Here is a 12,885-nt window from a genome sequence, read left to right as displayed (position 1 = left end):
GCCTATCTTCTAAGTTATTTTGGGTTGACCTTTAAAAATTATCCTTTAAAACTGTTACTGCTTTTGCAGGTCCACGGACTGTGACTCTTCCTGCAACCTGCAGCTTTTCCACGTTCCTTTTACTTCAGACCCACTGTCCTTGCAACTCCCTGCAGTCGGATAGTCTCATACTGTGGACTCTTCTGAACATATAATAGCCCTTGGCTTGTTGAACTACCAAGGGGAAATGTGGTTCCAGAGCCAAATTGTGAGTGCCCAAAGCCAAACAAAACAAAACCAAACCCTACTCTGCCTGCCTTAAGCTCCCATTCCCTCCCACAGGACATACAACACCATTTCATTCTGCCCTGGGGTGATCATTGGCCTAAACGTTGAGCGCCCAATCCAGCATTCAATCCCACAGCCCCGCCCCGCCCGCCGGACATAGTCAAGGCCGATTTATTCTTTTGATTTTTCGTGATTTTAACCAATCACTCTGCTCCGCACCCCTCCGACCCCAATCTCCGGTGTCCGCAGGGATTGGGCACCCTAGAGTTGCCGCTTTTTGAGAACCGGTTTTACCTCCGCCCACTCCTTCGTCCTCTAGTTTGGGACTTCCAAACTTCTCCCCCCTCCTCCCCGGGCATAGTGCGCGCTCTCATGAATGATCTGGTCACAAAACAAAAAAGAAGAGAAAAAGAAAAAAAGCCGAAAACTTCCCAGGGTTTGCCTTAGAATTAGCAGGTGGGGATGGACCCCGTTCCACCACGAGGTCCTCCAGCGCCCCGGGCTCCGGCGTACCCCACGCCTCCGAGCTCGCGGCCCCGCCCCCGGCCTCCTGCGGGGCTTTAATGACATAAGCAACTTTCCTCGCGCACCCCCCGCCTCGTCTTGGTACGGCCTGTCCGGCGCTCGACGTTCCACCCCCCTCTCTCTGCTCTCAGGTTGGTTCAGCCCCCGTCTACACTGGGGTGGTGCTTAGCCGGCGCCAGACCGACCCTCGACTTCGGAGAGGCAGCGCAGTGCCTCTGGGTGCTTCCGCCTCCCCTTCTCCGGCTTCTCCAGCGTCCTCGGCCTCGTCGCCCGCCGCGGGAACCCGAGACCCCAGTGTATGCCCCACCCCTGACCCCGCTCGCGACATGTCCACCCCGGCTCGGCGGCGCCTCATGCGGGACTTCAAGAGGTAAACTGAGCGGACGGCCGAGGCCGGGGGTTGCGAGCCGGGGCACAGGGCGGGTCCCGAGGCGCGCCGGGCGGGGAGGGCTGGGGAGCGGCCGGGAGCGGGCGCCAGTGCCGGCCTAGGGGGACCCCTGTCTGTCTTCCCGAAGGTTGCAGGAGGATCCTCCAGCCGGAGTCAGCGGGGCTCCGTCCGAGAACAACATAATGGTGTGGAACGCGGTCATTTTCGGGTGAGTCTGCGTTCGTGGCGGTAGCGAGAGAACGGGGGACGCGAGCCCTCTCGGACTGCGCTCCAAGGCGGGCCCCCAGTGGAGGCCGAGGGGGTAGGGGAAAATGTTTGGGTCTGGCTGGGCCTAGGCGCCTCCCCGGAGCCTGTGCCTCGATTAGCTCAGTTCCCGCTGCCAGGGGGAACCGCTTGGGGTTCTAGGGGGGCGGGGCGGGGAGTGGTGGCGGTTAGGCGCCGCGGCCTGCCCTGTGTCTCTGAGCCCGGGACATCTATTTGTAGTGGCTTCCGACTCCGGCAGCGGTGCGGGAGGTGGCAGAGCTCGGGATAGCCATCTCAGATGAAGCAGGGAGAAGGGGGCCCCTTAAGTGGGAACTGACCATTTTTCTCTGTGTTGCAGGCCTGAAGGGACCCCGTTTGAGGATGGTAAGAGAGAGTTTCTTTACCCACTTTTCAGGAGCCTGATCATCTGGGGAATGGGTTCCCACTCATCCTGGAAGTGTCTCCTGCTTAGGAACCTGGCTCTGCCTCGTCTCTGTCTGCTAAAGGCTTGAGTGGAATGCAGTGTGTAGCTGGTCGTTCTGGATATTGTATGCTTGACTAGAACTGCACCTTTCTTCTTGCTTTCTTAAAAAAAAAAATCTGGGGAAGGCAGTCACTTTTTAAAAGGAGCAATCATAGCACTGGTATTAAGGATTTTTGAGGCTTGGGCTGTGATTCTGCTAAATTCAGCCCTCCATCACTGAATTAGTATAAACCCAACCAGTTGCTGATAGTCAGCAGAGACCCCAGAGACCATCTGGTTCAGAATTCTACCCCAAGGGCAGGAATTGTGGTCAGCAGGTGCTTGGTAGATGTGTGTTGGATGTTGAGTGGATGCAAGCGTCCCTTCCATTCAACTGTCTGGTTTCTACAATCTGACATTGATTGCCTGTCAGCCTCACTTCTCTAAGATGGTCTTAAATGCCTCATTTGAGTACAGTATTGTTTTTTATTTTTAAGTGAATTTGCAGGGTGTGCTTCCATCAAGACGTTATGATCAGTAATTTCAAAGGAGCTTCACAATTGAAGTTAGTCTCACTGTACCCTTTTGATCAGTGTCCCGCCTACTTGAAAGTACTACATGTACCAGTAGGTACATAATTTTTAAGTGATTTAGGTTTAACTTTTAAAAACTCATGTAAATTGCTTTTTAAAAACTTTATGATTTTAGATAATTATAGATTCATATGCAGTTGCAAGAAATTAAGAGAGACACCCTTTATACCCTTAACCCAGTCCTCTCCCCAAACCCTCCCGTTTGGTAACATCTTGAATGACTAGACCCTATCACAACCAGAAAAATGACATTGATAGTTCTGCACTCAGTTGTGTGTGTGGTGTGTGTGTGTTGTTGTTTTTTGAAAGTTTAATACATTTAAAGGATGATTAAAGTATTTGAACTTATGAAATTCTTTAATATTTGAGGTTTTTTAAAAAAGGAAAAGGATGTTTCTGTTATTTTTTTTCCTCAATGATTTATCTTCATTCGGTCACATAGCATTTATACACACACACACACTTCAGTTTGAAGGTGGGAACAAAAACATTTCTGCAAACTACTTAATACATACTTATGTTGCTGAGCCGGATTGCTTTTTGATGCTACCAGTCCGCAAAATGCTGTGAGGTAAGTCAATATCAACTAAGTCTATAATTCATCTCAAGTAGTTAGATTTCCCCAGGAAACTGTGGACAGTCACCTGAATATTTTTAGCTTCCTCTCTACCTTTACCCCCCGGGTAAATATTACTCTTCAGGGCTGCAATGAAAAGAAATGACAGCAGGAGACAGTGATTGTAAGGGTATACTACTTTGGTGCAGTTAATCATTTGAACTGATTTGTAGCAAGAACTATAGCTAGACTTAATTTTCCTCTACCAGATTGGCACTAGTTATTTATTTATTTATTTATTTTTGAGATGGAGTCGCACCCTGTCACCCAGGCTGGAGTGCGATGGCGTGATCTCAGCTCACTGCAACCTCCGCCTCCTGGGTTCAAGTGATTCTCCTGCCTCAGCCTCCTGAGTAGCTGGGATTACAGGTGCGTGACACCACGCCCGGCTAATTTTTTGTATCTTTAGTAGAGACGGGGTTTCACCATGTTGGCCAGGCTGGTCTCAAACTCCTGACCTTGGGATCCACCCGCCTTGGCCTCCCAAAGTGCTGGGACTACAGGCTTGAGCCACCGTACCCAGCCAGCACTAGTTCTTTATACCTGAGATTTAAATGTACGGATTAACTGTGTATTTGCTTTAGCTCTAGTAGGCTTTGTTTTCATTGGCTTCTTTTTTCCTCATTTTACTCTGTTTTATGCTGGGCACAGCTTTATTAATAGTACATCACTTTGCTGGGGATTGGCTACCTAAATATTTCAAGGGTGCTTCTCTTAAGTGGTATGAATTGAAAAGGTACTTATGGAGTCCCTTATCTACCAGGACTGTCACCTTTGACGTTACTGGTACTATTTTTGATGATGTGTATCTCTATCCTAGCATTACTGAAAGGAATTACTCAGGCTGATTCGTTCTGTTGAACAGTCTGCTACCCATGGATGCTTCCTCAGGTATCTGGAACACTGTGGCCTGTGGTTCTCCCAAAAAACATTTTTTTAAGTTTTTTTTTGAGATGGAGTTTTGCTCTTGTCACCCAGGCTGGAGTGCAATGGCATGAGCTCAGCTCACTGCAACCTCTGTCTTCCAGGTTCAAGCAATTCTCCTGCCTCAGCCTCCCAAGTAGCTGGGATTACAGGCACCCACCACCATGCCCTGCTAATTTTTGTATTTTTAGTAGAGGGAGGTTTCACTTTGTTGACCAGGCTGGTCTCGAACTCCTGACCTGAGGTGATCCGCCCACCTTGGCCTCGCAAAGTGCTAGGATTACAAGCATGAGCTGCCGTGCCCGGCCTTAACCATTTTTTGAATACCCTTTATTTACAGTTGGGGAATTTACAGTTAGAGAAAAGACTGATTAGGAATAAGTGGCATAGTTGATTTTGCTGTTTCCAATGTATTATGTTAATTAAGAACCCCAAAACTACTTTTGCTTCTTCGTTGTAAACCGTCCATTATGGAAATTTCTGGAACAGTCAGGTCCTAGTTAGAGTGATGAAATCTTAAGAAAAGCAACACTTAAGGGTATTTTGGTTTAACTTCACACACTTGAAATAAGAGGAATATATTCTTAAGAGCTTACACTACCAAAACATTGGGGAGAAATGCTTCCTCATCAGAATATCTTGGTATACATGCTAAATAAAAAGGTTATGGAATATAATCTTCATCACATAATCTAAAAATTGTTAATAGACATGGTAAGGTACTGGTATTTGCTTTTCATAATAGATGTGTTCTTTAGAATTGCGGTATACATCTTTTTTATTTTTTTTAATTTTTGGAAATATTTCTGAGTCATAAAATCGTTTTCAAAATGAATCTCTAAAGTCCACTAAGTATTTTAAAGATAAATAAATCCTATGATGAAGAGTTTTGGATATTACTTGAAAAATGGATTTTCAGTCATCAAAAATAATTTTGAAGTTATATGTATTTTGCTTTCTTCTCAGGGGTCACAAACTGGTGGCCAAATAGCAGAAAACACCTGCAGGTGTATTTTCTTTGGCCAACACAGTATTTTCCAAAACTTGACTTTGTCATTGTCTTTAGGCAGAACATATACTCCCTCTAGTTCAACCTTATCACTCCTTATTGCCATACACCAAAATTATATAAACTTAACACGTTTATATAATTTTGGTGGTCTCCCTGTATAGATGGATTAATTGATACTTATGATGTTTTAGCCTCGGGAAGATTAATAAAATTAGTATACGTTATGTACAACCATGGTGAGGCTTGCATTTTCAGTTATTTTAAAGCCTAGCCTTCTAAATATTCAGAGGGTAAGCTCTAGTCTCAGACTGCATAATACTAATTCTGGGATTTTAAATTCCCTTAACATTTGTTTTAGAGCTTAGAAATTACATTGAAGGTTATACTAAACAGGCTCTGATTAATGTGACTAAAAGTGCAGTGAAGTTTTCACCCTCTTTTTAATGTGTACCTTGAATAAGATTTGGGTTAAGTCTTAATTTATATTCAAGTAGACATAAATAGGTTGCTTTGCTTCTCAAGATATTAAGTGAACTGTTTTAAAAGACTTGTGATTAACTTCTTTGGTAGCTAGGTAATCACCTAGTTGAACTTCTGGGCAAGTGTATGCAGAAAGCTCAAGTCAAGGAACTTGTGAGCCACCAACATAGGTACTCAACTTGCTTTGCACTGTGAGTGTTTGATGTAGACCTAAAAGTACTGTTTAATATCTGAATGCCTTAATTGTATATTTCTTACTGATAGTTAAGTTCTGATTTTTGGGTTTTGCCTCCTTCAGCTGAGTCTAGAGATGTGAAACTTTAGAATTATTATAGCAAAAATAGTTGCTCATGATTTTGGAGCACTTAACTTTGTGGCACTATGCATATTTCTCTCATTTAAACCTCACAACAATGCTGTGTGGTGGGTACTATTATTAATCTCATTTTACAAATGAGGAACTTAAGGTTTAGTCAAGGAGCACACCTTTCCCGAAGTCTCACAGCTAGTAAGTACCAAAGCAAGGACTTGGGCCCAGACCTGTTTGACTGCAGAGCTCATGCTCTTAGCCAGTATGTTGTACTGTTTTTGCTTATGGCTTCCCTGTGTCTTGCTTTACTACCTTTAGATATCATATTTAGTGATGGTTTTAAAGTAGCTGGGATGTCCATGTGCTATTACATCTTCCCAGTTTTAGAGCAGCATCTCTTACTCATAATTTGGTCAGATTGCAACATCGATCCAAGTGTGTTTACACTTGAGATCATAATACATAAGGAAACTCAAAGTTTGGAACTCTAACACGTTCCCGCTTTTTCTTGCATATTATAATGTCAATAAATACTGAAAAGGAAGAACTGTGCTTTCTTCCTCAGAAAGAGGAAGATTTATGACCAGGTGGTGATAAAGGTGAAGTATATTCTGATGGACATACTTCCATACTTCTAAAGGGCATATGTTTGTCCATTCCATAAGATTTTACTTTCTTTCCTTAGTTATAATACATAGTATCTTCAGGTCTGGCTTTGAAAAGAAAATAGGGAGTAACAATAGTTTGAGGAATATAATGTCTCTATATGTTGCATTTTATATTATGAAGCTTTGAGACACTTGTTCATACTAAGGGCAGCTTTGTTAGCAAATCGTTTCCAATGAGCTTGCTAAAAACAAACTTTTTGATATTGCTTTGTCACAGATCTAGTCCTAGAATGATTATAGTCTTCTCTGTTTTTCTTAAGCAGTGATAAACCTTTTAATGAGAACAAAAAGGAAATAAATTGCTAACTCTGAAGGAACCAGTAAGAAATACACCGAAGTGTGGTCTGTTGTTTTAGAATAATTTGTTAAATGGACCAGAGTAATACAGTGGAACATGCATCACCTTATACCATATAGTAACTGATTCTTTTAAGTTTACTTGAACAGATTTCAGTCAGGAAAAAACATTGCTCAATTGTTTTCTTGAATTTATTCAACAAACAATTGAAAATAATATTTTAAAGGACATAATCACATCTTACAATTCTTGAATGAGATCCAGTTTGTCCATGCCTTGTAAGTAAGTTTATAACCTACTATGCTTTAGGGCCTCCTGCTACCTTAGGTTGACATATATTTAAGAAAAATAATTTCATTTCAATAGTAGCGTAAACAAACATTAGAAAAATAAAATTGCTGGAAACGTGAATGCAATCTAAACAAAATGTGATTTTAAAATTATTTCTGCCATTAATTCCTTCCATATGTGTGAATAATTGAGTTGATTTTATAGTGAAGTGCCTTATGAGCCATACTTAAGGGTTTCTGAGAAGGACTATGAAGTTTTTCCTGGCTTAAATTCAATTAAGTTTTCATTATAGGATCACTATGACATGAAAAGGAACCAGTGTGAACACTTTTATACTTACTCTCTTCTATTTTAAAAATAGCTTGATTATGGATTTGTACTCTGGCATTGGTTTTTGAACCTTTGTGCTTTCATTCTTTCCAGTCTGTTTAAAAATCACTGGATAGTTTAAGATGGCAGCTGACTAAAATAGGCCTTTGAGGTCTTTTGGTCTTCTAAAGGAGGAAGGCCAAATTTTGGGCCCAGTTTCTTATTTTAAGGATGTTTTCAAAATGTACAGTGGCTAAAGTTATCTTGTATGCAGTAATTTTGTGTTTATGATGGCTGTCTTCAAGTTTGGGGGAAAATAATGGCAAAACAAAAAAACACATTTGAGTCGTTCTTAGAGCAATTCCTAGAGATGTATTTCTTACCTGGCCTCTCCTCTCTACCCTGTATCTTTGCATTATTTAATACTTGGAAAAACCCACATAGCATTAAAAACAAAGTACAACTGAACAAAGTGATAAATACATTTTCTTAAATCTTTCTTTTCTAACTACAGGAACATTTAAACTTACAATAGAATTCACTGAAGAATATCCAAATAAACCACCTACAGTTAGATTTGTCTCTAAGATGTTCCATCCAAATGGCAAGTATCACTTTTAGTACAGTGTTTTAAACTACTATAGTGTTTATTATGGAGTATTCCACATTTCCTGTGTATTTTGTGGTGCCTGAGTATTTGTTTAGGCAGCTTGCTGCTTCCTGAAAGCTGAACTTGTTCTTGGTTGTCTGTGGCTGTCTTGTCCTAGAACTGAAGCAGTGGAGTTATTTTCCCTTTGCTTGGAGTCTGGGAGCCTCCTGATTTTGATGATCTTTGTCATTTACTTATTAAACAAAATGAAGGATGCTCTTGAGGTTTCCTTTTAATGCTAGGCCAGATTGGGGTAGTCTTGTGTTGTAATTATTTTCATTAGCGTTTAGAAAAGTAGTTTTCATTGGATGCATATCAGAATTACTGTGGAACATTTTAAAAATGCAGATGCCTTCGTCTCACTCCAAACCTACTGAATAGGATTCTGTTGTTGAGGGCCAGGCATACGGTATGTCAGAAAAGCACCACAGGTGATTCTAACTTACCACTTTGCACTTTTTAAAATAGTAGTAAGCCTAGAACAGCTTGCCTTTTATTTAGGTTAATGAAGTATTTTTCAGGGTATCAGATATTTTTATCTTTTTGCCAAAATGAAATCTTGTGAACTCTGAGCGATCTTTTGTTATTTCAGATAGGCGATACAGCCTACAAATTTGGTGGAATGAATTTCCCACATGTCTGGGGATAGCTAGGGACCCTGTTCAAAAATGTTTGATTTCCTGGATAATAGGGCAGTCTTTTCCAAAGGATGAACACTAAGTATCTTCCAGTTTTATGCTGATCACATCTGACATTCTCTGATCATCCTGATTATTTCACTAGTGGTGGTTATGACTCATCTTTTTAGGCAGTTAACTGGGAAGCAACCTAGGAATCTTTTTAAAACTTCAAAAGCAAAGTATTCTTGACTATTTTTGTTTTGTCTATAATGTTAAAACCTTAGTGGTCTTGTTACGTTTAATGTACCTACTTCTTTGTTCTTAGTCTATGCAGATGGTAGTATATGTCTGGACATACTTCAGAACCGTTGGAGTCCAACCTATGATGTGTCTTCCATTCTAACATCCATACAGGTGAATTTTTCCTTAATGTGACGAACTATAACTTTTAATATGTTTATATTAGCAATTGAATTGTTTTTGAAAGTCATAATGTAATAGACCTTTTTATTTTTGGTCAAAGCTTGTTTGTTTTATAGATGAAAAGTAGACCATTAAGACCCAAGTCAGCTGGGTGCAGTCGCTCACACCTGTAACCTTAGCACTTAGGCAGGCCAAGGTGGGAGGATTGCTTGAGCTCAGGAGTTTGAGACCAGCCTGGGCAACATAGTGAGACCCCATCTCTCGTTAAAAAAAAAAAAAAAAAAAAAAAAAAAAGCCCAAGCCACATGTGTTTTCCTAGCTACTAGCAGATTCATGTAACTCTGGGTTTGCGTGCTAAAGACAAGAAATGTAGCTGTACTTAGGACAATTCAATTGAGTGTCACTACCTTATAAAATAGCTGTTTTGCATTAAGTAACTGACATTTTAAAAATTGTCTCTTTAGTCTCTATTGGATGAACCCAATCCCAATAGTCCAGCAAACAGCCAGGCTGCTCAGCTGTACCAGGAGAACAAACGGGAATATGAAAAGCGTGTTTCTGCAATAGTAGAACAAAGCTGGCGTGATTGTTGACCCCGGGTACAGTTTAAAGAAGAAGCTGGCCATAAGAAAAATATATATTGATGTGTTTGTCACTCCCTACTCCTGTCATTACATTTACTTTATTAAAAGCAAAATAGCTGTTGTGCTGTTTCCATCTTCCTTGCCAAGTTTTCCTACCCCTTCTACCCTCTCCTTAAACATCAGAAAACACCCTCTATGAAATCAAATGTACTGTACCTGGGTTACTTGCAAAAATTACTAATGCTTCAGTTTTTCTGTTGTATTTCATTTCCAGTTTTCAAGCAGTTATTTTTATTATTGTACTTTAAGCTTTTAAGATGAATTGTTATACAAGAGGTGCTTATGCTTAGCTTGATGACCAGGATGTTATTTTTAATGAAATGATTGCTGAGTGTTTCATCCTGGCTGGTCCTTCACTTGTGTTGGATTTAGAAGTGAATGTGTTTGGAATATGGCCTACAGAGAATAGAAACAAATCCATGTAAACAATTTTGAAGGAGGAATGGGAGCTAAAAATCCTGTGATACTAAGATCTCAGTCATATGAATTACAAGATAGTATTTACTGGCAAGGAGAATGTTGAAGGACTCAGCTAAAGGAGTACAGCAATTGTAGTAACTGACAGATCCTCTCTTTGCAAGCTACTGACAGGGCACACTCATGCTAAGTTTCAGAATATTGGTCTTCTGGGTTTTTGCTTTTTAAAAGAGGTGTGGGAGCAGAGGAATGGAAACATGCATGAGTTTTTGAGCTAGGGAAAGTTGGAGATCCTTTAATCTTTTTAAAGGACCAGTGCTGCCCTAGATGAATAAACTCAATTGTCCATCTTTATTTTAGAGTTTTAATGAATTCAAGGAAGGGAACACAGCATATCTGTGGCCAACTGTTTTCCACTCAAATCCTGAGTTATTGCTGCATGCTTTAATTTCTTCCCTTTCAGCATCTGAGAACCTTAAAGCCAACGTCTGCAATCTGTTTTTCGATATTTATACTTTTAGATATATAGTACCTTTAAGTAGCAGTATGGGACAAGGCTTGTAAATGTTTTGTCTAATGTTCTATTGTCACCTTTTATGCATTTATCACTTCCAAATCTAACTTTGCACAAGTAACCCATGTAAAAAAAATGTACATTTTTCAAAAGTTGTAAATAAAAATAACCTTAAAATTTCATAGTCAAGGTATCATTGTTGTTTTTTTCTGGTTTGTTTTGGTTTGGTTTTTTTAGCTCAGTATAAACTTTTTGTATTGGTTTCTTATTGGGATCTCATATCTACTCATTTCCCCCCTCAAACATTAAGGTAAAAGCAAAAATACTCATTCTGGGAATGGAAAAGACAAGACAGATACTTCTAGAGAGAACCTTTTTTTTTCTTTCCAGTCATAAGTGGTAATGCTTTTTAAACATTAACAATATAGAGCTGGGCGCAGTGGTTCACGCCGGTAATCCCAACACTTTGGGAGGCTGAGGCGGGCAGATCACGAGGTCAGAAGATCGAGACCATCCTGGCTAACACGGTGAAACCCTGTCTCTACTAAAAATACAAAAAAATTAGCCAGGCGTGGTGGCACGCCCCTGTAGTCCCAGCTGCTTGGGAGGCTGAGGGCAGGAGAATCGCTTAAACCCAGGAGGCGGAGGTTGCAGTGAGGCAAGATTGTGCTACTGCACTCCAGCCTGGTGACAGAACGAGACGCACCCTCAGAGACCAAGATCTAACTTGTTGATCCTGACATTCCACCTCTTTAAAAGCCCTAGCTCAAAAACAAACAGTACCAAACTACTAGATTTTTTTTTTTTTTTTTTTTTTGAGACGGAATCTAGCTCTGTCGCCCAGACTGGAGTGCAGTGGTGCAATTTTGGCTCACTGCCACCTCTGCCTCCCAGGTTCAAGTGATTCTCCTGCCTCAGCCTCCCGAGTAGCTGGGATTACAGGTGCCCGCCACCACGCCCAGCTAATTTTTGTATTTTTAGTAGAGACGGGGTTTCACTGTGTTGGCCAGGCTGGTCTTGAACTCCTGACCTCATGATCCACCTGCCTCGGCCTCCCAAAGTGCTGGGATTACAAGTGTGAGCCACCGTGCCCAGTCTAGATGGTATTTTAAATCCTATGTAAAGTTTGGGAGTACAGATATCCTCAATCACTTTGATTAAACAAAACTCTGCTTTCTTCTGAGGAACAACCCATCTCATTTTAAAGAGGCAAGGACAATGACTTTGTAAAAACTACCACCTCTTCGTACTTGTTTGGTTGGGTGGATGGGGCTAAATGAAGTTAAGTCCTTACGATGCATGTATCCCATTCATCTTTTAAGACATGGTACTTGAAGCCTCAGTATGGAGAAGTACAATCTGCACTAATTACCACATTACTTGGATTGTTTCACCTAGAGCAATGTCCTTCAATTTGCTTAATATTTTCCCTCAAGTCCATTTCTGCTTCAAAGTAGAACCACATTAAATTTTTCTGTTTGGTGGATTAGTTTTGCATTAACTTTTTCATCCTGCTATGTGGCTGAGTGCTTTAAATATTGACACTGTTAATCATACCTGAAAAAATGTAAGGCGAGACTCAGAATGGTCAGGTTTAATAACTTTTTTCTTTTGTACACCTCCTGAGAAACACTATACCCAATCTCTTTCATAGGATAATCCGTTTAAAACCTTACGACAGAGCCAACAAGCTGACCTCCCAAAAACAACATATGCATGGTCAAAGGCACCACAAACCATTCATTTGAACATTTTATGCTAATTGCCTCTTTCTCCCTTTAAACACCACAGGCTACATGTATTGATAACAAAGTTAATGAAAACAAATTTGCACGGTCCCTTTTTCAAATGGCAGTCAGGTTTGAACTTTTCAATTCTGCATGTGCTGATGTGGGGAAGGAGGTATGATGAAGAACCAAAGCTGCAATTAGAATCCTTTATTTAAGACCCATCTCCAGCTTCAGGGGTTACTCATAGCAAAGAGAATGCATTGTATACTACTAAAAAAGAATCCCAACAAAAGGCATGATATTTCCATTCATTTTGCAATCAAAGGGGAGGAAAAAAATCCAAAAAGTACATCTGTGACACTAAAAGCTAGATATAAAATGGAAAGCACAGTTAGTTCTTCAGTATAAAAAACAAGTAATCCAAATAAAATTTGAAATTGCTCATGTACCTGTGCAGATTTTATAGAAGGTTTCTGGGTTAAGAATGACTACATTTCAAAG

At 40.7% G+C, this 12,885-nt stretch overlaps 1 protein-coding gene across 2 annotated transcripts; it reads left to right on the top strand.

Annotated features, from left to right (window-relative positions):
* Positions 1-925: 925 nt before the first annotated feature.
* On the top strand, positions 926-10,836 carry UBE2A (ubiquitin conjugating enzyme E2 A). 2 transcript variants are annotated; one of them, XM_008019419.3, is made up of 6 exons: positions 930-1,162; positions 1,308-1,388; positions 1,782-1,807; positions 7,902-7,991; positions 8,982-9,070; positions 9,544-10,836. In XM_008019419.3, the coding sequence occupies exons 1-6, from the start codon at positions 1,119-1,121 to the stop codon at positions 9,670-9,672; spliced, it is 459 nt and encodes a 152-aa protein (XP_008017610.2). In that variant the 5' UTR covers positions 930-1,118; the 3' UTR covers positions 9,673-10,836. The 2 variants fall into 2 exon arrangements, with proteins under 2 accessions (XP_037845017.1, XP_008017610.2); XM_037989089.2 differs by lacking the exon at positions 7,902-7,991 and having other exon boundaries at positions 926-1,162.
* The last annotated feature ends 2,049 nt before the right edge of the window (positions 10,837-12,885 follow it).

Source organism: Chlorocebus sabaeus, chromosome X, assembly GCF_047675955.1.
Source record: "Chlorocebus sabaeus isolate Y175 chromosome X, mChlSab1.0.hap1, whole genome shotgun sequence".
NCBI lineage: Eukaryota > Metazoa > Chordata > Mammalia > Primates > Cercopithecidae > Chlorocebus > Chlorocebus sabaeus.
The sequence above is the reverse complement of the archived record's forward strand: the minus strand, read 5'-3'. Positions and strand labels throughout refer to the sequence as shown.

Excerpts from the sequence above, each read along its gene's own strand:
- UBE2A (XM_008019419.3), top strand. The coding sequence starts at position 1,119 with ATGTCCACCCCGGCTCGGCGGCGCCTCATGCGGGACTTCAAGAG. Across the intron at positions 1,163-1,307 it reads CTCATGCGGGACTTCAAGAG|GTTGCAGGAGGATCCTCCAG; the intron begins GTAAACTGAGCG and ends GTCTTCCCGAAG. Across the intron at positions 9,071-9,543 it reads CCATTCTAACATCCATACAG|TCTCTATTGGATGAACCCAA; the intron begins GTGAATTTTTCC and ends TTGTCTCTTTAG.